Source organism: Struthio camelus, chromosome 4 (genome assembly GCF_040807025.1).
Source record: "Struthio camelus isolate bStrCam1 chromosome 4, bStrCam1.hap1, whole genome shotgun sequence".
Taxonomy (NCBI): domain Eukaryota; kingdom Metazoa; phylum Chordata; class Aves; order Struthioniformes; family Struthionidae; genus Struthio; species Struthio camelus.
The window spans coordinates 24,780,321-24,804,208 of NC_090945.1; the positions used below are offsets into that span (position 1 = coordinate 24,780,321).

The 23,888-nt window shown below is 36.4% G+C and overlaps 1 protein-coding gene across 1 annotated transcript in view; it reads left to right on the top strand.

The window, feature by feature from the left end:
• The window catches only part of COL25A1 (collagen type XXV alpha 1 chain), a 308,844-nt gene that overhangs the window by 181,790 nt on the left and 103,166 nt on the right, over nucleotides 1–23,888 (top strand). The window contains exons 5-7 of the mRNA XM_068941897.1: nucleotides 3,022–3,039; nucleotides 22,404–22,430; nucleotides 22,596–22,622. Coding sequence (XP_068797998.1) covers nucleotides 3,022–3,039; nucleotides 22,404–22,430; nucleotides 22,596–22,622 — 72 coding nt within the window. The remainder of the gene's footprint in view (nucleotides 1–3,021; nucleotides 3,040–22,403; nucleotides 22,431–22,595; nucleotides 22,623–23,888) is intronic.

Here is a 23,888-nt window from a genome sequence, read left to right on the forward strand (position 1 = left end):
CTTCTGTTTACTTACTCTGTTACTAAGAAGACTTTCTTTTCCTGTTAGCACTGCAGAGACACTACATCTATGGGACAAGAGGATTAATTCTTATTGGACCCTCTGCTCAGAACAATCACTTACTATTGGTGGTACTGAAAAGCACTGGGATCCCAGATGGATTTTTAAAACCCAGGCTGACTCTACAGAGCAGACAAAAAAATACCTTCAGAGTATTAATTTGAGCAAGGTTAATCTGATGATCATTGAGATCGAGTTAATATGAAGCTTTACAAGTTCTTTCACTCAGTGCTGACTATATTTTAATCATCTAAGTTAGAAATTACATAAATTAAAGAAGTTACCTTTTACAAAAATATTTAAGGCTAGACTATACTCTGAACCACATCAATAGAAAGCCAGTATAACTTAATTGAATTCTAGAACAGAATTTCCACCCCTCTGTTAAAGTTGTCCCCTTCCAGAAGGCAGTCAATATATCAATTTTACAGTACAATTTAAATAAAAGGATATTCATTAATATTTTAAAATTAGTTATGGTAACTTTTTTAGTCTGGAAGAGTATTTTCAGCTTGGTTTTTATCTAAAATTAAGATAAATATTTCCAGGTAAAACCTTTAATGCATGAGTAATAACCGTTAAGAATAATTTAAGTAAATATTGAGCCATAGTGATTTCAGCAATCCTCGTGGGAATATAAGCATAGTGATTGAGATTGAGCTTCCTCAAAAGAGTTGCAGTATTAATTATATTCACATTAGAGGTTTTTTTATTTTAATGAAAGCAACAGTACCTCATTGCGAACTGTTTATTCTTGCCCTTACACAACACAGGCTAATGGGAGACAGAGCAATGAACTGCCCTGTCTTTGTCTCCCATGCTCTGAATTGTTGTACTTGTTGCAACACAAATGATAACAACACCTTGCAAGGAAAAAGGACAATATTTTGATGCCTCTTTCTACCTATACCTTTGTAAGCAGAACTGACTAGTTGCAGAATATAGTGCTTGCTGCAGCCTCTGTTTAGTATCATGTCTGATCAGTGGAACATCACTGTGAGGGAAAAATTATACTGTAACTGCAGTTGCTAGTTAGTAGGACAAGGAGTATCGAAGGATATACAGAAATATTGAAGGACTGAGAGCAATTGAAAACCAGAAAATAATTATTTTCTCTAATGCAAAGCTCCTTCTGTGTTTAAGGAGCTCATAGCCAGCAGGATCAACCCTGCTATGGGTACTTTTGAATTTGGCATCTGCATTTACAGTTCAATGGTGGGTAATTGCATGATTCACAACCTGCATATATGAAGAGTAATTCTACTCTTATATTCCTCACAGAATATATCTCACAGAGTTATCTCACAGACTTCTATGTCACCATGAAAAACAATCGTCCTATGAAAAAAAAATCAGTTTCCAGCTCTCCTGTGTCCTTATCACAGAAATGATATAAGAGTAATTTGCATGTATGATAACAGAAAGGCAGACTGGTGGTGCCATTGAGATCAAGAATAGAAAACACTTTCATGGGAACATGACCTTATCCTTGACCTTTAGGCTGGGGTATGTTTAGGTTATGTGTGAATGTCCCTTATATTATACACAGCATGAACTACATGGACACTGAGTAGCCCGTACATCTAAGTTAGAGTTAAGAAAGAAGCGTCGGCATTCAAATCTTTCTGTTTAAAAGTTTTTTTTCTGTTTGTATATTTTATTGCTTTAAGTCAACATCCTGTTTGAAGATTTTGGTAATTTTAGAATTGTATTTAAATTTTTATATACCTTGAAGAAATCTTTCATGAGTTTGTAAAAAGGTATTGTGACTTTAGATTGTGAATTTGTATATTAAAGTTTGCATATATAGGTGTCAATTTAGTTAATTTATGTATATATATTTATTATACAAATTGCTTAATACTGTATCAGTAAGCAATTCCTAATGATTTTAGGATCAGGTGCAGCATATCATGCCTTAAAACCTGATATGACAGGCAAAGTGAAGTGAAGGCTGCGTGCTGAGTCATCTCAGTTATCATTTTTAACCTAGTCTGGTGTATAAATTCGTTGAGTTGACCAATTCAGAAAGCTTTATTTTATATTGAAAGTGGATAACCTCAGTTGGTTTTTTGGGGGGGGGGGGGCTGGGGGTAGGGTCTGAAAACCTGTGTAGTGCAATATTGTTTAAGGAGCCAATACAAAACTGCATCTGTAACAAGGAATGCTTTAGGCCTTTTTCAGCATAAGGCCTGGATAGCCCCAATAATTATCAGTTTATATTGTGATTCCTCTGTGATGTTATTTCTAATATTTCTATTTCAAAGCAGTTTTTAAAAACTTGCATATAAATTAAATGTATATTTTGCCTTTTTTAATTTAACACACAAAAAAATCTCAATTGTTAACAAAAAGTAATGTTCTTCAGCTGGTTTTCTTAAAGATAGTAGTTCTCTGTTGAAATGCTTCATTTTTTAATTCTCTTTAAAACTGTAGATAGAAACAATTAGTTCAAAGCCAGTCAGGTTGCTTGGAGGCTATATAAAATTTTCAACTCTGTCTAGCAGTACCTTCTAGTTAAAGTGAAGAGGTTTTACATGATTTAAAGGAAGTCTTTATGCTTAGTTTAGCATCTCCTTGAATTATGAGGGTGAGCCACAATAGAGGAAAAGTACCCAATATCTACTTCTAATATCTGTGAATTCTTTCTCACTTGAGAATGTTAAATCAGGCCTTTCCATTATTTCTAAATTGTATTGGTCTGTCTATTAAACATATTAAGTTTCTCAAATACAGGTTCAAGAATGTTTGTTGTGATTTTTTTCTTGAACCCCAGTTAATTCCAATGAAGTTAATTGTTTTTAATTCAAATTGATTATAGAGGTAAGAGACCAGAATCTAACTTCATTACAGTTACTAGATTGTTTGTTATTTCCTTATGAGAGAGCACTACTTGCTGCTGTTTAAGCAATTAATCCGTGCCATAATTTTCCATAACCTTATCTTTTTCTTATTTTTCAGGGTCAACCTGGTCCTCAAGTAAGTGCCAGCTCATTTTTACTACAAAAGTTGAAGCTGTATACGTGGCCCATGCAACTCAGATTATTTACAAAGTATTTTGATGGTCTTTTTTGATCCGACTGTAAGAAGTTAGAAACTGGTAACCATTGCATTTTTCAGTAAGCCAAGTATTTCCCAAGAGAGAAACATGGGGCTCCCATATGGTTGTCTGAGTTCCCTCAGCTGTTTGACCAGATGGTGGGGTTAACAACATAATACTGAATAAAGCAAATCTCCTAACTATGGCTTGAAACTTTGCCACTTAACTTTAAAGCAAGATAAAATAACTTAGCAAATGTGTAGCAAATGTAACACTTCAACTGCTTATTAATCACATACTAATAATGTTGCTATAATCCAGGCAGGCCTCAGTTATTTTAAATATTGCACTGCTAGCTATTTTGATTAATTATATACACTCCTTGAATTAGTTCTGCTTTAAGAACAGCAGAAGTCTTTGTTGTGCAAGCTGCAATTAAAGACGTGGAAATCCAGGCATCTCACTTAAATTTTAAATTAGTAGTAAACTAGCAAAGAGGGAAGTATTTGATATAGCAAAAGTCATATGTGAAGTATTCGATTCAATAGAAATGTGGAGGAGCAAGGGAAGAGGAAGAATAGTAGCTAATACTCAATCCAACTTCAGTGAAAAACAGTTGAAAGACTATAGCGTTTGCATACCAGAGATGTATTATGAGAGGTAAGCTCTGGCTTGGGGGACCATTTTAGCAAAGAGAGTTGCCTGAACCAAAATTTCTGTGTGGGCTATTGTTAGTATTTCAGAATCATAATTACAAATCAAAGCTTTACAGACCTTAATTAACAGGGTTTTTTTTTTTTGACAGTTTTCTCTACAGAAAGGAAGCATTTTCCTCAGATTATTTGATTCAAAGCATCAATTTCCGTTGAAAGGCAATTTTAGTGTTACAAGCCCTCTGCCCACTCAGTTTGTATGCCTCGTATCCCTGCTGTAACGCTTTCTGACACCCTCCCTGCGAGGTGCCAGACTGTGTTTAACTGTATTATATGAGTAGTCCAAATGATATTTGAAATGACCACCCCCGCATAGTACTCATGTTTCACAGTAGGCTGTTGATGTGTGTCCTACACAGAGAGAAATATCTGCAGTTTCTCTGTTATTGGGCGTCAGTGAAGAGACAAACTGAACTTTTCTGGGGTACTCTTGCTCTGAACAAGCTCTGCAGAGATGCTGAGGGTGCTATGTGAGCCTATGGTCAGCCCTATAGTTGATGTTGACTTCTGCTGCCACCTGTGTCCTTTCTGTCTGCATTTGGAAGCCCACCTCCCACATTTCAGTCCCTTGGAGAGTGTCGCTTGCTTAATCCAACAGTTTCTCAGTCTCTGAAGCTTATATCCTCTACATGAAATGAACTGAGGTAGCTGTAGGCAAGCTGAGGTGGTAGTCCTCGGTGATAACGGTTTTAAGAGCAGAAAGGCAGAGAAATGTTGTCACCATTGTAGGAGAACTGGAGTGCAAAACATAAGAGAAACCCTCTAAAAATCCAAAGGAAACTTTATCACCTTCTATGTGCCCTGGACGACTATACAGCAAATGGTTACAAAGCAGCAGAACTATGTACCCACAAAATTTAGGATGGGACTTCCTACGTCCTAAATTCAGTAGTTCCTCCTAGTGGAAATCCTCCTCTCTGCCATTTTCGTTGTTTCATTGTTCTTCATTCTAAGTACTGCTTACCATTATTCTTAGTGCTATCTTTTCCTCCTTTTTAACTCAGAGTGCTCTTTTTGTCGTAGCAGGATGTGTACTCAGTTAGTTGTCCTGGCTAGCTGATTGAGTCTAGAAATAATTTCTGGAAAGACACAAATGAGGAAATCGTGATGGCATGAGCCACTCAGAGAAGAATTCAGCTCTGGGCTAAGATGCCTCAACCTCTAGAGGTTTGTGTGTAGGTGTAGACATCTGAGGTGTCTAAGCACTCCTTGTAGTCAGTGAAGGTCAAGTCAATACTCAGTGCACCTAGAAAGCTTTTCAGCGCACTGTAGTCCCATTGGGCTCAATTACATTGCCATCTGAGATAATCCAGGGCCTAGCCTCTAGCTGCTGCTTGTACAAGGGTTTGAGTCTCCTGTTGGTCCATTGTTGTATCTGTCAGTTATGTGCAGCTGTCTTGGATACACAGGGAACCTCTCAAATGACACTAATTGTATGCAATCACGCAACTATGAATTGCAGATCCTGAATACCGGCATCTATTAAACCTAATAAATAACCAGTCTGCTGAACTGCTCTTTAGGCTATATTGACATCTGCATATCTTACACATCTGCGTGTAGGCTGTGCTTTTAGAAGTCTTCATGTTGAACTGAAACCCCGATACAGATAACTTCCACAGGACAGCATTTTGGAATGTTTTCTTGAAAGGTTTTGTTGAAAACCTAAAGGTGTTTTGACTTCTTGTTCTTTAGAGATTTTTAAAGTATTAACAGAAAACAAAAACTGTTCACATACAGATAAAATAAGTCAAAAATCCCAGTTTCCCATTACAGAAATGTTTGTGGAAATTTCAGCCAGCCATGATAGTAAGTAATTTTCCCAGTCTTAACTATGAAAATATGAAATGACAAATAGTGGTTGATTTGGCTAAAGTAACAACTTCACGGCTTCAAAGAATAGAATTTCTATGCTGACTAAAGAAGCACTTAGAAAGTTTCTGATGTCACAGCCATGTAAGTCTATGCTAAGATCAAAGCTGATTTATAATCCTTTTTAAACTTGGTCTTCTATTGACACCTATTCTTTTTTGCAATGATATTCACAAAGTACATTCTAACTTCACTCAACATGTATATAATTACTGCGTACAAATATATTCATAACAGATCAGTAATCCCTCCTATCTTCTTATCTTTGAATGTATTGATCCTTTTCTTCAAAAATACAAATGAAAGATAATTTCATTTTATGTTTATTATTTTAAGTAAAAAGAACCTTTATTACACAACCATGTTCTTTCTGACATTCATGCTATTTGCTATTCATATTTGACGCTCATTTGATATTTGAATTCTTCTATTTGTGGTTCTACTATATATCTGAGAGTGGAAAACATGATCAAAACTATAAAATTTCTAGCATAACCTTTAAAAAGTAAAGTTCATATAAATATTAGAAAACGGTGCATTTAGTATTGTAGTGAAGGAAGACAAAATGCTCCTTTAGGAAATCCTGCTTCAGTAAAACTGCTAACAGCATGTAAGATAAGTTTTGGAGCAGGGGTTCAGTGCAACTTTGTCTCAGCCTAGCAACTATTTTCTTCCATGTGGTACTATCGTCTTCCTGGCCTATCTCTGTCACAACATAATTTCTTCCTCGTGTCAGCATACGCGATCACTCTTTCTGTGGGGCTTTGAGATATAACAGCCCTACAGATGCCTCTCCTTTCTCCTTGGCAACCATTCAAATCTGCATTAGAAGTGGATGATATTGACAGTTGATACTTATTTTCATGAGACTCTAATTTTCCTGCATGTGAAATGTCTGTGGAAGTAATGTTATTCCAGTGTGAAGTTTTCTGATGTTGTGTACATGATAAAGGGTTGCCATGGCAATTTTGGTAGCAAATATTTGCATGTGTCATATTAAACTTCAAGCCTCAAGGTATGTGATGAATATTTCTAAACTTTAATGGCAAAGATTGTGATTCACAGTTGGATGGACTAATACTGGCTTCTACTGTCAACAGAGTTGGTGGGAACCATTTTAACTTTCATTTTCTGTACATACCCCCTTATAGCACTGTTTTTTGTCAAGACAAGAGAAAAACAGTCAGCAGGAAATAGGCCATAGTTTTATTCTTTTTTGGATGGCAGCAGTGTGTTTAAAAGATCTGTTTATCACTTCTTAAAGAACACTCTGACAGAGGTTAGAATTCTAGACCTTAGAGAAGATGCGAGTATCTGAGAGCATGACTGGAAGGTGGTTGTTTAAGAAGCTTTTTTGTTTTTTGGTTTTTTTTTAAAGTCTTGTTGAGTTTCCCCTGGAGTTCTCACAGTTTGGATAGCTATCTGCACTCCAGGACTTCTAAAGTATTCCTTTCAGTAAATACATGTCATTCAGTAATGAGAAGCTTACTATGGTCAAGTGATTCTGCATAAGTTTTGATGATCTTTTAGGCTGTGGTCAGAGTACACGATACATCCTGTTGTCTAATGCTGTATATACATGATCAAGACTTGATAGGAAGTAGGCTGGCTTGTCTGCCGCCATGCCAAAACAACAGAAAACTCATGCCTCAACAAAATCTGAAGTTATAAACGCAATGCCAGTAGAAAATTAAAGTCAAAATGATTTCTGCCTGTTAGGCCCTTAGTCTTGGACTTTTGTTCTGCTCACCATAAATTGAGGTGTAAGCCCTATGTCCTTGTTCCTGACAGTTTCCCTTTAGGTATGCCTAGAACCTGTCCTGTGTGAGTAGAGAGGGGAGGAAAGGGGCAAACTTATGAAGGATAGTATCAATAGAAGGCTAGAGAAATAATTCAGGATTATTCAATTCAGAAGAGTAGACCAATCTCAAAGCCTTTTTGCCTGTAGGTGTTTCGGTTGGACATAACTGCAGTTTTGCCTCTGCATCACCACCTTGAGATCCTCAGTGTTGTACAGCTGCTGCGCCTGAGAGAAGCGAAGTGCTCCCATCCAGGCCATCAGCTGTTCTCACCCCAAAGAGTGATCTCATGGGATGTTTTTCTTGTAGCAGCTGGTGCCCTAAGCTCCTTTGTAAACTCCTGTTCCTGCCGAAGGAGAGAATGACTCAGGTTAGATATGAATATGCCTGTCTGCTGTTTGAGTTATGTGTTGCAGGTCAAATTTAGCTGTCAAACTCTAATGACTTGGTTGTTAGTAAAGAATATGTACAGTCACTCAGGTTTTGGTCTTCTAGGCAGATAAGGAATGATGTTGTCTTTGTAATATACATGTGTGTATGTGTTTAGGATGACGCTAAGCCATTATTTCATTAGGGTTTAGGAAATTACTCCAATAAATTTTGTGGATCTTAGTTTCTTCGTAATTCCTTATGTAAAGCTGCAATTACTCATACAAATATCAGAATTTGAGCTAGAATGCAGTGTAAACTCTTGGGATGCACGCTATTACAGTGATCTTTCATTTAAAGAGAGCCAAATACCATTTTGCATATAAAGACTTGGATTCAGTTTTTTTGTTTCTCATGAAGTGATTTCACTAACATGTAAACAGTACAGAGCACTGCTTTATTGGCAGTGTCCTGCTTCAGGTATTAGTGATGTCAACAGCTTTTGAAGTCACATCTTGGCAGCTACTGCAATTTAAGGAGGAAATGTGTTTTTGAAGGGGAACAAATAGTTTGTTATACTTCAATAAAGAGAAACAACTATTAAAAGATAGTAAAATGACAGTTTATCCTTTAAAAAACCTATTCTTAAGTGAGTTTAAAACATTTGAAGTTTTTAAGTTTTCATATGCAGGCCATATTTTTCCTCTTGACTACTGCCGTCAAGTCCAAAGTCATACCTGTGTAAATGCAAATAAGATTGGGCTTAGCCTGAGGCTTTCAGCTTTTATACAGCAGTAGAAACAGATTCATGTAGTGTTTTTTGAAATAAATAATTAGTCTCATCTCTAACCAGGTTGACATAGAAAGGCAGACAAGCATATTATGTAAAAGTCTCTTTTTTATTTGTGTCTGTACAGGTAATAAGGCTAAATAATTGCTCCCATTGCAGCTAATAGCATTTGCTATCCATTTTGAGATCAGAAATCAGTCTTAAATGGAGCCACCTTATAAATAAACAAGTTTGTACCAAGTTTTGTATGTATTTAACAGGAAGAGCTTTACCATTGATTAATCAATTTTCCTTCCTTTCTAAAGCTACTGTATATATATTATCTATCTATCTATCTATATATGTATATAAAGCTACAAATTGAATTGAAATTCAGCATAGTATTTTTCAGGAAACACTCAGCCCATATTCTCTCATAAACCTGGGGAAGCAAATGACATCATCATGGCATTTCATTTTACGTTAATTGGCAAATAAAAGACAAGGGTCTAGCTCTCTTCTCTCATCAATTTTATAACCATATACCTCTGAATCATTTTGAACCACACTGGAGAATGTTTGAGAGGGAATCATGCTCAAGACTTCTTGTTTGCTGAGCCTGATTGTACAGAAATATCATATGACCCAAAAGTGGCAAGAAATGTGTCTTCCCGGTAGGAATTAATGTATTTAATTGACTTAATGTGTGTCATGCTCTCTACTTTGTATATCGTAAAGCAGAATTTAATTTTGTTGAAAGGAATTGACAACAACAGTAAGCACTTTATAAACATAGAACACTTCAGTTTCCACTGGTAGACTTACATACACGAGTTGTAAACTAGGATAGCTGTGAATGTCTGATGTTAAATGCCTGTTCAGCTAAGCAGATGGCATTAATACAAATAATAAGATTCTTTGCTGTGTGAAGAAAAGAGAGCACAGAACTGGCAGTTTGGGGCAAATGAGAGTGGATTGTCAGTTGTGTCAAGACTAGGGAAGCACCACACACAGTTTTAAAAGTCTGAGGGGAATAAGTTACAGACATCATCAGGCCAAATTGTCGCATCATGGGGTGTTGTGGCTCTGCTTCCAGCATGCTCTTCTACTTGTCTTTTCCCGCCTTTTTGCCAGGATGTGGAAAGGAGCCTCTAATGGCAGATGAATGACTTTCCTACAGTACTCTGCTAAGTGAATCTAGTTGGAGACGAATGAAGACTTGTGAGACCCCTGTTCATCTACCTACTCTAGATAGGCATGGTTTGGCATTACAGTTTGAGTAATTCCCTCTAGAAAACTTGTGCTGAAATAATAGGATGTTCCACAGCATTCTCAGGAACTGGTAGTTTATGTCTTATTTACCTTACTCAGAAAAATGTGATTTGAAATCCGTTAATTTAACAGTTATGTATACAAACTAGTTTTTGATTTTCCACAGACACAAAAATAAGAATATGCAAAAAGAGAAAAGGCCATTCATCTTTCAGAATTCTATAGAGAAGGCTCTTCATGTAAGCTATCTTCTCTGGATGTCCTTGTAAAATAGGCTGTGTTGCTATGAATGTTTCTTCTTTTTATAAACCTGATGAGCTCTATCCAGAGTAGCTGTATGTAACAGATGAAGGAAGTTTGAAGAACAATTTTTGGAACAGTCTTAGTTGCTTGGCCTAATACTTTTAGATGTTAATTCTCTCATCTCTTAGTTCACATAGTGACCATTTATGGTACCTTTGCTATGAAAAGCCAAGTCCTAGACTAAAAAATAGATAAGACTCTAAAAGCAAGCATAAAGGAGACCTTTGTAATTGTAAGGTATTACCATCTTTTCTGTATGGAAGCATCACTAATTTCTGAAATTAATTGTTTTTGTTTGCTTTTATAAAATGAAACTGGAGATCTAATTCACTTATTATGTATGTTAGCATAGATGTTAAAGGGAATCACACGTTAACATTCCACCTGTTCATCTAGGAATTGCATCTGTCACCAGGACATATTAGAGCTTTAGATTTTGTCACAGCAAGTGAAGAACTGTGAAGGAAAAATAACTTGTAGTCCTTAATTTGGGATAGCATTGCTTAGTTTAACCGAGTACATGTGAGTACAACAAAGCAATTGCAAGCCTAGTACTGTGGTACCAATATGAGATGTACAAATACTTGTCCAAGTATAATTAAGAACTCTGAAATATTTCTTGCTTTTCGAAATCATCTCCTTATCAAATGAACTTTGTATTTTCTTCATCCTATTCTACAGATGGCAGAAATATAGTAGTATGTTCTGTATTTATTAGGAATTACGTCAAAGCATTGCACCGTGTTCAAGAACATTATGTAGTATTTTACTATTCTGCTGCACATGTTTTTAATTCAATATTCAACTCCTACTAGCTTATTATTCTTATGGATCCTCATGCTTTATTTCAGCTTTGAATTTCAGTTCAGTTTGTTACAGATCCCAGTAGTCTCACTGAAGTTAAAAAATGAAATGAAAAATTATAAACATATGCATCTCATAAAGCTTATGGTGACTTGTAGATAGTGCTGTGATATCTAAGACCTCATTCTGAATGCATCAGGAAAGACCATCAGACCTTCCTCGATCACCCATTGTCAGTTCAGAGCCCTGGTGAATTTCTGTACTGGGAGTGCTGGGGAAGCTAGCTGCAAACTAGAACAAACCTGGGAGCTTTGGAGCTTAAGCTGCCAGCTGTAATTCTGTTTTGAATTTTTAAAAGTGAAATATTTCGATCAGTTTTGAAATGCGTGGTTTTTTTAATTGTCTTTTCTGTGGAAAGCTTCAAAATTTCTATTTTCTGTTTTAAAACGCAGTGACATTTTCATCAATAAAAATCAGACTTTAAGCACCCGTAAGGACACCCTGAGCCTTAGATGTTATGAGAAATGCTACAGGTTCTTTGTATTAAATTATTAAACTGACATGAACAGCTGTCATGATGTGTTATTCTTTTCTATGAGTATGGGTTGAGTTTGTAGGAGTACAACATGAAAGACAGGAGTAAAACAGAAAATGTTGCAGTTCCTTTCATTACAGCGTCCTGTGTACTGCCAGTAATTTCATTAATGAGCATGGCATGGAAGTTGCTATTCTGTTTGTGAGCTGTAATCCAAAATTCTGCATTTGAAAAAAGCTTTGGATGTCCCTGCAATAGCATAGAAATTCCTAATAATCTTCATTGCCAAGATCTATCAGTAAGATTAAGAGTTGTGAGCTGCTGAAAAACATTTAAAAGAATCATGTATTTTCAGAAATACAGTAAGATTATATTATGCAATATGTCTGTTAGTGATCATTTGCCAAAAAGAATGAATATCCATTTATATTTACATATATATGTAATTTCCCCTGATGATGTTCTGAATTTTGTAGACCAAACTATTATTCTTGAGGGAAAAACTGTTTTGTTTTTAATAAACTTTATTGTCTTAAATTGCTTCTTTTTTGAAGAAAGATGTTGCCAGCCTTACGATTACAAAAATATTTTTATTCATCTCAATTTTATACATGCCCATGTATGAATGTATACGTTTGCAGTTGATATAAAAATTCTTAAGCATTTATTCAGTATTTCTGCTCAAACTTTACAAATCTGAACAGTTTGCAAAGTAGCTCTATAAAGTGTGTCATTATAGTTACCCCCTGCTGTAAATAAGGAAATTGAGGAAGAGAAATTAAAGGCTTGGTTCTTCGATGAACATTCATTGGTCTTATATTAATATGTATATTATTTTATATGCTAAATTTTATATACTTTTATTTTTATATACTCATTGACTTCAAATAAATTTTCTGTGAGTAAGGGTTGACACATTCCCACCAAGACTAGAGCTACGGCTTAGAATGTCAAGCCTTTGCCTCCTGTAGCAGTGATTTGTAGCTAGAATAGTTTGGAGACATCCTGTGGTGTCTTAGTACCTACGGGGTTGCCTCAGACAGATTTGTGTGGTGTAGCTTTTGTCATTACATTTGTCAGGCACTATTGCTTAACATCCAGTTCTTGTAAAAAGGTTTATTTGGGTAACGATTTAGGCTGTGATGTGACTGGCACGCACAGGAAATATTTAAGGGACTACAGGATGTGCAAGGGAGAGTGGGAAAGAAGGAAGGATAAGATTGTCAGGGGAATGTATGGTAATATTTCAGTAAGATACATTTTTCCCAGGCTTTAGCGTACCTTTCAGTTAAATAAGTTACCTCGGTTGTGAAGTAGTTGCTCTCCTAACTAATCATGTTTTATGCAATCTGACATACTATTTCTTTTACAATTGCATTTTATAGTAGGTTTCTAGACAACGCTAAAAGAATACCTAAATCTCTCTTTGGCATTTTACTACCTTGAAGGAACAAATGTGTCTTGTAGTGAGTAGTAAAGTTTGGAAAAGAGAAAACAGTATATGCACAGGATGAAATGCCTTTGGCATACTGAAAGAAATCCAGAGCATCACTACTGAAGTAAGTGTGGTTACTCTGGATTTGCTGCAGTGAATCCAAGAATGCAATTGACCTCCTCTATTTGAAAAGGTCTGTGTTAAAATTCAAATAATGAAATTAAATTAATGTTGACATAGAGCAAATGTATTTTGTATATATGTGTGTATGCGCATGCATGCGCTATCCAGTTTTACTCAATTATGCAAGTTCAGCTTCTATTACTTTAATGCAGATATGCTTCAATATAATAGCAGAAATTTTTCAAAAAGGGCACCAGACTTTTAGTAGTAGATGCTTTTAAAATTAATTTTAGTGCTTTCAGTAACAAATTTTGGGCTATTTTTAATTCCTTCCAGGCAGAGAGAAATGGAGGATGGAGGAATCTATAAAAACGGAATGAAATGAGTATGAGTCACAATAATTAAGTTACTGTTTTCCTTGAATTGGCTTACTTCTGTTTCACTAGCTTTCTTTTTGAAACTAGTCCTTGTTTTAAACAGATGAACATGGAATTATTCAGGTGTTTCAATGATCTAGTTTTATGTGATTATGGTTTTTTTTGTAGAACCATACTCTATGCAGTATCTGTTATGAAGCACATGAATTTTCATCTTGACCCTATTGCTGGTCAAAGAAGAATATACTTAGTATATATTTGCATGATATTTCTCCACAAAGCAGTAATGGAGGGAGTAAAATTGAAGGAACCACAGAGCTAGGCAGACTGGAAGACTATTTCAATGAGCAGAAGTAACTCTGTAGGCTGTGACTGGCAGTGGTGAATTCCAATTGCCCTGAAACTGTTGCATTCCTCTGCTTTCTTCCTTTACTTCAAAAAGCATGAAGCTCAGCCTATTATGTTCATGAAAAACTTATTTCATGTCACACCAAATGATCAAAGGGCATTGTCATCTCAGCCAAGTTGTCTGCCAGGCCACTAAGCAATTGGGCAAGCAGCACAAGTCTTCGGATTACAGCAGCTGCTGTTCAAGTTTTAGGTTAAAAAGTGACTGAAATGTTAGTGTGAACTGCTACTGTTCCTGAAAGGACAAGTGCTTAACTCCCAGCAAGGAGCTGTTTTCGTATTGCACCTCTAGGAATAAATGAGAGTAGGCCAATGGATAAAACTCTACCAAAGGAAGTAAAAAAATATATTTAATGGTGTATTTTTTAATCTGAAAAAAACATGGAAAAAGGATTTTATGAGTCTGATTGGCAGGAGATATAGTTTTTTTGTGCTTAATTTATGTCATGTTGGAAAAGAAAGCCAGAATGTGCTTCCATGATCCCTGCAGTTTTATAAGCCCTAAATTCCACTGGGCTATATTGGTCTCCCTTTTAAGTGTTTTTCTTTTTTATTACATTTTTCTCAAGTTCTCTTTTGGTTTTGGAGCATATTAATTTCATCCATAAAGGAGAATGTTTTGATCAGTTTCAAGGCATCACTACCTAGTATAGCTTCTTAGTCCACGGTTCAGATGGATATAATACCTTTGAGCAAAATAGCTCTGTATTAAAATGGCTGCTTATTGGTACAGTCCTCACGGGACAGTGCAGAAAACTACTCTGGAGTTGTACTATGCTATTGTTGTTCTAATAAATGGGGATAATTGGAAGGCTAAGCCATCCTAGTTATTTTTCCTCCTTTGTTTCATAGCCCTTTTAATGTTCAAAGCAAAATAAAAAGTGTGAAGTCTGTGGCAATAAAAACTGCTTATAGCTATAAGTCATTTCCCAGCTTAGTAGTTTGACACTATAATAAATGTAATTTTTCTGAGAAAAAGGTGAAACAATTTGCTTTGATAACTCTTTGCACTCTACTCCTTTTTATTGTAAAATTTGTAAGCAGCCTTTCATTCTTCTTTGTGTTCCTCTCCCCCAGACATGCAGTTTTACATTTGTTTAATTCATTGTTCTACTTCTTGAATTTCGGTGGGGTCATTTCTGTCGACTGCAGTGAATAATGAAATTAATGAAAGTACAAGGCTCTACTCAGCTGCACTTTCTCTTGTTGTTGGATCTTATCAACTGCCTGTGACTTCTAAAAAGTATTTTCATCTATTGATAGTGGACTCTTTTTTGCCTATTCCATAGTTGCCATGGTATATATTGATTTTTTTTCCTTCACTTGTAACATAAGCATTCAAATACTGAGTGAATGCTGGAATAGAAATACAATCTTACATTTAAATTCTGCCACCAGCAAACACACACATTCCTATTGTAGAGGATTAAGCAGCAATAAAAAATAATCAAAAAAAATCTGCTGCATAGTAGTCTGAAATAGGATGGAATGGGACCCCAAGTATCTATTCTCATTGTAGAGAAGGAAGATGAGGAAGAAGTAGAGAGGATCTATGAAAGTAAAGGAGTGCAGAACAGCCTACCTGAGATACTGGTGGATGAGTTACTGAGTTAACCTCAGTAATACTATAAGAAGATAGCATGTGATGCTTTATTGAGTCCCAGGTAGATATGTAATGAGACGGGAATCTGCTGGAGGATTGATGGAGGAGGCCTGAACCCGTGTGTACAAAATGCATCTCATTTTTGGGATGTTTTATAAACCAGCTCTTGAACACTGAAACCAGCATGGTTGCTGTACTGTCATTATTATTATTATTATTAATTAAGGGCTGAACTGCACAAAATCCTGAAATTGGGTTAGAAATAGCAAATGTAACAGTGGTAAAAGTTTTCTATTTTGTTTGTTTTATTGATTCAGATTATGTAGGGCATGTCAGTTATGTTTTCAAACTTCTTTCTGCAGTTCTGAGGACCAGCCAGAAATTTATGTGTTTCTATCTTTTTGATGTAAGCCCAGATACTTATGATCACATCTTCCTTGCATCTATGGTGTTATGGAAATAGAAACTCTAGGTATTTCCTTATAAAAGGAGAAACTTAGAAATATTGGATTTTCTCATCTCTATTTTTTTTGTGCAGTTTTACAAGTCTATCAGAGTGAGATTTCCTTTTTTTTTTTTTTTTTTTAGCAGTATTACATCAGAACTCTAAGAACATCGGTAAACTTCTGGTTATCTAGCAAGTAGGAGAATAGGAAGGTACACTTTGGACAAGGAAATGAGGACTCAGATTCAGGAAATATTGTTTAATGCATTGTAATACATGTAAGTGGTAGCCAGGAGGCTTTTGACTTTACCAGAAACTATTTCCTTATCTTAATAATGTGACTCATTTTTCTGTTATCATATCTTTGGTCTAACTGGCATGTACTGCTGTTTAGTTCACAAGAGAATTAACAGTTGATTCACATTATAATATATGCTTACATTCATTTATGCTGACAGGAAAGCTGATTCTTGATTCGTCATACTCAGGCAATGGATCATCATACACTTTCTGTACCGTGGAATTTTTATAGGACTGTTTGTGTTGAGATTTGTGTTTTTGCAAAGGAAAAAACTCTGTGTCTGTAGAAGGGGAAACATGAGGGGGAAGAAAACATATTTAGTGATTAAACAAAAAAAAAAAAAAAAGCAGGTGTGTCAAATAAGGAGACCTCCCCCAGCAAGTTCTTTCATGGCTGGCACTGATCCTCATGCTTGTTCCTGGCTGCTGAACTAATCAGTTAACAGGGACCCATTTGCAAAGTGTGTAACTAGCTGGTGATTTTTGTGAGCAGTACCATAAAGCTGAAAAAAGCAGCCAATCCTAATCTCAGCAAGAGCATTGCATGAGAAATGAAGATACATATCTGAATTACAGCTATTGTGATGTATGCCTCCACTTTCTTGATGCGTTTAAGGTAGATCCTGTTCTCCTGCCTGCAACTTATGAACATGTCTGATTTTTATATTGGCATAAATCACTGAGTTCTGACTACAGTTCTGTGAATTTATGGCAGGACCCATTAACATTCACATCAACAAGAAAATTGTAACTGAGCAGTTTATCTAGATTGTTGAGTTCATCAATTTTATCTCCCTCAGGTTGCATCAATTAACATTGTTTACTAAGTCAGACAAATTATAGTATCAAAAATTCAGATTTCCTTTTCTGTGTACTGGAATATTGTGAGAAATAGAAACTGCAGAATATAAGGAGAACAAAGAGAATTTTGGTGGATTTTGGTGGTGGGATTTGTTCGTTTCTTTTCCAAGGTTTCATCATAAGCCAATTATATCCCGGGGAAGAACAAAGAATGCAAAAGAGGAGGGAATATAATTTAAGATGTAGAAGCTGTGCAGATTCACTGGAAATTCTTGCAAACATGTGTAAATTTGATGCAAGGTGAGATGTTGGCACTGTAAACTAGCAAATGTAGACATTGGCAGCAAGCATGGCCAAAACCACATCGCTCAGTAGTTCAGGGCATGCAGAGTGGGCACAAGACTAAAATGAGCGTAGGAGATTTGAAATGGTGCTGTGATTCTTAATACTCTTGTAACTTCATGTCTTATAATTCAGCTTATCTGATGCTTATATTTTGCAAGAGCTAGAGGTTAGCCTGGGTACAAGGTAAAGGTAGTTCCAGAGTCAGGAACTTATAAGTTGGTATAGGGGAAAGCTGTGAGCCAAACTGCGAAAGAAGAGAAAGTTTGACTCATAACTGAAGAGTGTGTTGTTACAAGCTGAAACCACAAAATAAGCCTCAGGAATTAAATTAATGTAAGCAATGTATTGCATGTAATTTAATTGTGAAAATATGATTGAATCCTGTTGGCAAATTGGTTTCCTTTTCAAATCTGCCTAGATGGATTGTATGTGGTTTACTTTTCTCCTCCTTTCCATAAGGCCGCTATTCCCTTGTGCTGTCAGTTGCACACTTATTGTGGATGCAGTAACTGCTTATGGGGTGAACATATTGTATGCTGTTTTATCCTAAATGAAAACAAAGCCTGCATCTTGCAAGCTGCATTCAGTCCTCTAACTGCCAGGATGCTTTAGCCCACAGCTATAGCTGTTCTAGTTGAAGTTTAGCAAAGTGGTGCCTGTGTCTTCTGTGGCAGCTGTCTCGTCTGGGCTGCTTGATTTGACACTCAGGTTCCTTAAGAGCCCAAAAGGTGGATGGACCCCACTGGGCCATGGTACTCTCATGGTCTAGCTGATTCTACTTGGTTGATATTTGCTGCCGTGCCCTGGGCGCTGGAAGTGGCATCATTTGGGTTAACTGAGAGTCACTGAAAACTTTAAATCTGGATTCCTCTGCACTGACTTTGTAACTTTCTATATAACCTAGAAACATTGCTGTTTCATTGAATCCCTCCATGAGTATCCCTTACTATCCTCAGTTCTACTTTCCCCTCAGTGACTGGAGTCTCTTTTGTAAGTCAACTTGCTGTATTACCGAGGCAGACTTACAGCAACAGGAATATGTGGGGAATATGTTCATAAGAAAATGAAGATCACTTTACATTCAAAAATATTTGTAAAAACAATATAAATCAAATATTTACTTCTGAGGAGGTCCTCTGAATATAACTGTCACAAAACTGTAAAGGTAGCAGTGGCTGCAAGGGAGGAAATCAAAAATTGGCACCTTTCAGATAGTAAATTATAAATTGTGTGAAAAATCATGCCAATCGTACTTGGATAAATTGCTAGTTAATGGAGATGTTGCCTGAATGAAGATCACAAGAATTTGTTTCATGTTTTCCAATACTATATCCTCTTGCCCTACTATTCCTCTAACTCTTTATAATAATGTAAGGATTTCATCAGAAAATGGAAATAGGATTTTGATAGCCAAAAGAGAAAAAAAGGCACCTGCCAGTAATTCTGAACATGGAATTGACCCTGATTTCAGCTTTGTTTTTGGCTGGCAGGTGCCTGGATGCCTTTCAGTCTGCTTTAGAAGACTTTGTTTTAAAAACAGTATTATTTGTAGCCTAATTATGAATGCAGATATTGCATGTGTTTGTGATTTACAAGGCCTTGCTTATGTGCGAGAGGCTATAAACTCTCTTTGGAAATGTATAGTGGTCTGGAGTAGATAATTACACTTTGAGAAAAGAGCCTTTGTTTCCAGTGAAAACACTGTAAAGTTATTTCAGAAATGCTCTGACCTCAGCCAGTTCATATAGCTTCCACAAAATGCTTTCACATTTGTGCAGCAGCTAGCAGCTTGATCCCTGCCATCTCACAAACGAAAGCACAGAAATCTCCTTGGGAAAAAAGCAGGATATCTACGCTATGGCCTACAAAGCCAAAGTGTTGTTTTACTCACTCTGTTTTTTGTATCTGTACCCTTAAACAGAAGTAACCTTGCCCTCCTTTAAACAAATCAGTCTCCAATTCACACTCCACTCCTGCAAACCTAACTCAGATTTTTATTCCTCCCTTTCCTCACTCAATGTACAGACGTTAATAAATGCTGCAGTCAAACCTTGGGAGAATTTCTCAGCACAAATGGAAAGAAGATGTCAAAGGCTGAGGATAGGAATTTTGTTTTTAAAGTTGCAAAAACAGTAGAAAACAATTGAAACAACGGAGGAAAAGCCAGAAACGGGTGAACAAGCCATGAAAGAATTGCATTAATATTCTCTCCGTTAAACCCCACTGCTTCTCTTCACTAGCACCCAAGAGAGCTATTTTTGTTTGGAATTGTTTGTTTGTTTTTCAAGATTCTTAGTGGAAAGCAAAAGCATTACAAATACAAGTGCAGAGACTTGTGAAAATGTTCACACAAGAAATGCTCTTGTGGCCTTTTGAAAAGCTATTTCTAACTCCTAGTACAATTGAGTTGTCATATATTGATGAAGTCTTTGTATGAAAATCTTGTATCCTGAAAGAGTGACTTAATAGAAACAATAGTTTGTAGGACTCAGGGAGAGCAAACACCAAACTGTCATAATTACTGGTTTTGCCCAATAGGGAAGAACGAGTGAAAAATAAATTTCCAAATATGATGTGGATGGATAATTTTCAGAAAACTCTACGCAGAGAAAGGAGAACAAACTATAATTGAAGTATGTAATTCAGTCATATCAAAAAACATATTTGGTGTGGATTGTACTGTCAGAGAACTGTAACAGAGGAAAATATGCAGGGGACACACAGAGGCCACCTCTGTAGGTGGGGAGAGCTGAGCATGCTATGAACAGTTGTACCAGGGAGAGGGTTTAGTAGTGCCACAGATCTGCTTACTGAACCACCTGTGTGAGCACACGCTAACTTGTTTCAGTTCCAGTGAGCCAGCTCAGTCCAGGCAGCTTGTCTGGTCTTTGCTTACATCAGCTGCAACAGTTGTGGAAGGCACCTCTGAGAAAAGTTCTGAGCCAAAGCATGTCTGAAGTAGGGCTGTCCTTGGGCATAAGAATGGTGTTGAGGATCTGGATGAAGGCAGTAACGTCTCCCATGATCACAGCAAGAGCCCCAAGACAACGTCTGTCTGCAGTCTTGGTCCTTTCGTGTTATTCATAATTTCATGTCTAAGACCCAAGAAATAAGGTTCTGACTATAGCAGATCAGAGTATGTTGTTTGCATTTCACAGTCAGTAAGATATTCATAGCCAGAAATAGGATGGTAATTAAGGAAGACAGAACATAGCCACAGCATATGCTTATTTTCCATGTTCGTGTTAAAAAAGCAGTAACAACCAGCATTCAGTGATTTTAGTTCTTCCCGTTCTGTAGTTGCTGTGTTACAATTGGTATGAGTTTGCCTGAGAACTTGCAAGTTTGATGGCATGTGTGTGTATGTTTTAAAGTGGGCCTACTGAAAATGTGCTGCATTGTAATGTGGTGGAGTCATGTCAAAGTATACAGGGAATCAGTCACTAACAACAGAAAATGCTGTATGTAGTTTATCCTGCGTGTATATAAACCTATGCTTTGGAAAGGGGCAATCAGGAATGAAGTATGAAAAAAATAGATGTAGACAACTTTAAAGGTGCAGCAAGGTCACTGCCATTCGTTAAGGTTTTTTGTTTAGTTTGTTTTTAAAGAGCATTAGTTCTTTCATGGCAGCACAAAGGAGGCAGAGGGCAGAGTTAATTGAGCAAATGGTTTTCACTTAGCTTATGGTGAGCACTGTCCTTCTTAGAGGAGACTGGGGAGGCCGAGTAGCAGACTTGTTTCCATGTCCTTTGCAGCAGACAGAGGAGATGGTAGACTGTGAAAGGAGAGGCATATGCTTTAACTCCTTGAAAGATTTAGCAACAGATGCTTTTCTCTGGCATATTTTAGAAGCCCTGAAAAATAAGCAGAAAATTGGCTACGTGAGGAATTCCCAAACGCTTGCATGTGGTTGCTCACATCTTTGATACATAGCAGACTTACCTTCCTTCCAGTTGCATTTATGTGTACCACAGGAATTTTTACTAGTGCAAACTCTGAACAGTCTCAATGTGCTCAGCTCAACAAGGTTGCACTCTTATTTCTAATTGTGTTGCTGGTGGCAAGCTTTTCTTGTTGTTTCCCCTACACACACATGCGTGCACACAGATGCATGCTTCCTGTTGTAACAGTGGGCCCTGCTAGCTTGGATGGCTCCTTCTCTTTGGTTCCAGCTGTTCTCATATATACCTCAGTTCCTTTGTAATGAAACACCTGCATATCTTTCAGAAAGCTGGAGGTAGAGTCTGCGCTGTGTAACCAGCCAGTTCTCTGCAGACTGCCAGCATTTTTATTCACTGACCTGAACAAGTGTTTTAGAAATCTGCTGGTAGCTTTCTGAGAAAGTTGTCAATAAAAAGAGAATAGTAAAGGACCTCTCTCTTTTGCAGCACTGTCACCTTACTGTTTGGTTTTCTGATGGTAAATAACAGTCACTCTTATTTCTGCAAAATTATGTTATACAAATTTATCATAAAAGAGCTTATTTTACCTAAAACAGTGTACTTGAGTCTAAACATCAACCTCAGTGTTTCCAGAGATAGGAATGAACACACTACTTTTACAATTCCTAACCCATTTTTCTTTGGCAATCTAAGCTAAGAAGGGTGCCAGAGTACATGGCGGATTTATAAGCCTCTGAATTTATTAGCTTCACTTGCAAAAAAAAAAAAAAAAAAAAAAAGTTTTACCATCTTGGAAAACATTTATTATCTGAAAGGAGATAAACTGTTGTCCCTAACTGAAGTCCATAAAAATTTGGCCATTTCAGGCATAGCTTTGCTTCTCTAAGTAGTCTCATTCGACAATGGGGTCAATGAACTATTCAAGAATTACCACACAGTGCCTATTATTAATACTGTGAAGAAGCAGTTTCTGGAATACCCCTGGCATGTGGAGTGAAAAACTGTAAGGAAATGTACTGTTATGAAGAAATCACAGGTTTGCTCAGACCTGTTTCTTGCAATATCCTAGGACTTTATCAGTATTAGTAATTTATCAATTTAATTATTTTTTTTTGTTTATTTCAGGGCCCTCCTGGTCCAAAAGGCGAGAAGGTGAGTTGATGTACGGGTGACACCTACAAAGTGAATGGAGAGCCCTCCCAGCATGAGCTAAAGACACAGTTTATATTGACACAGTGTAATGTTAGATTATGTAAGAGAGCTGGGTAGCACACAGATGCTGTGTTAAACCTATCATCTCATCTTTCCACTTTGCAGGGAGATCAAGGTGATCAGGGCCCTCGGGTAAGCATCTTAAAAAAAAATGTTACACTTCCCCTTCGCTGAGTAGGCAATTAGTCTTTAGTGCAAAACTAAATTAAATACAGTGTCTGAGCTAATTATGCTTATTAGCTGCATTTACCCTGCATGTTGAAGTAAGTGTCTGCAGGACAGTAATACTGAATATGACCAGACAGTGTCTGAGAAGATTTGAATAACAGTAGTAAGTAATGCATTAAATTACACAATTCCAGTATGGGTAGAAACACCTTTCACAGTGATTTTGCTCTGCTGCATAAGAGTTGGCTTTCCTAACCAGACCTTTCAGTTTCCCCAGCAATGTTTTCCTGCCTTGCATGGGCTCCCACAATGCAGAGGGCAGATGGCTTTTAATAAATGTGGTTTTAGATTTCATGTAAAACGTACCTAGTATTTAGAGAATGATTAAAAAAAAAATGTATTGCATGTATTAGCTCTTTTACCTGACATGTATGTATTTAATATTGTAATAACAATATTATCACCTTTTAAACATATTCAGACAGTTAGAGAGAACATGGTTTTGTGGTGGAAATGCAAAGGTTCTTTTAATTTTTAAATATTGTTTTTATTTTAGCAAGAGGTATACAGAGGTGAACATTCTGATAGATTGGCTGTGCCAGTTCATTCTTCTTTACATCTGTGCTTCATTATAACCTGTCTGGTTACATTGTTCTAATGATACCATGGTTCTGTTCAGTTACATATTTATAAGTTTTTCCATAACAGTATGTGCCATGGAAATTTTTCTATCAAATATGTTAAATGTTTTGAAGATGCAATTCTTTATTTTATTTTATTTTATTTTATTTTATTTTATTTTATTTTATTTTATTGTGAATAAGATTATTTAAAGTCACAACATATTTATTTAGCTGAATTTGATATTATATTACCTATAGGGTTCATTTAGACCTCTTGTCATCCTTGGTAATATGAGTGCATATTATGGAGACAGAGGCCTAGTAATAACTGTTTTATTATTCCAACTGAAGCTCAAAAAGAAGAATTGGAAAAGTTTATAAATAAATAAATAAAAAGGAAATTGTGAGTAACAGTGAAAACAACATGTTCTTATCTAGATTAACATATGCAGATTGAAGGTTCTGAATTCTGTGAAGATTTCCTTTTAATTTATAAGCAAATAAAGTATATCTCACAAGCTCCTTCAGGCTGTTTATTTCATTGTGTTCTTTGTTACAGACCTCATGGTGAATGTGAGGGGAGAGAGTGAGTGTTGGAAGGAGAGTG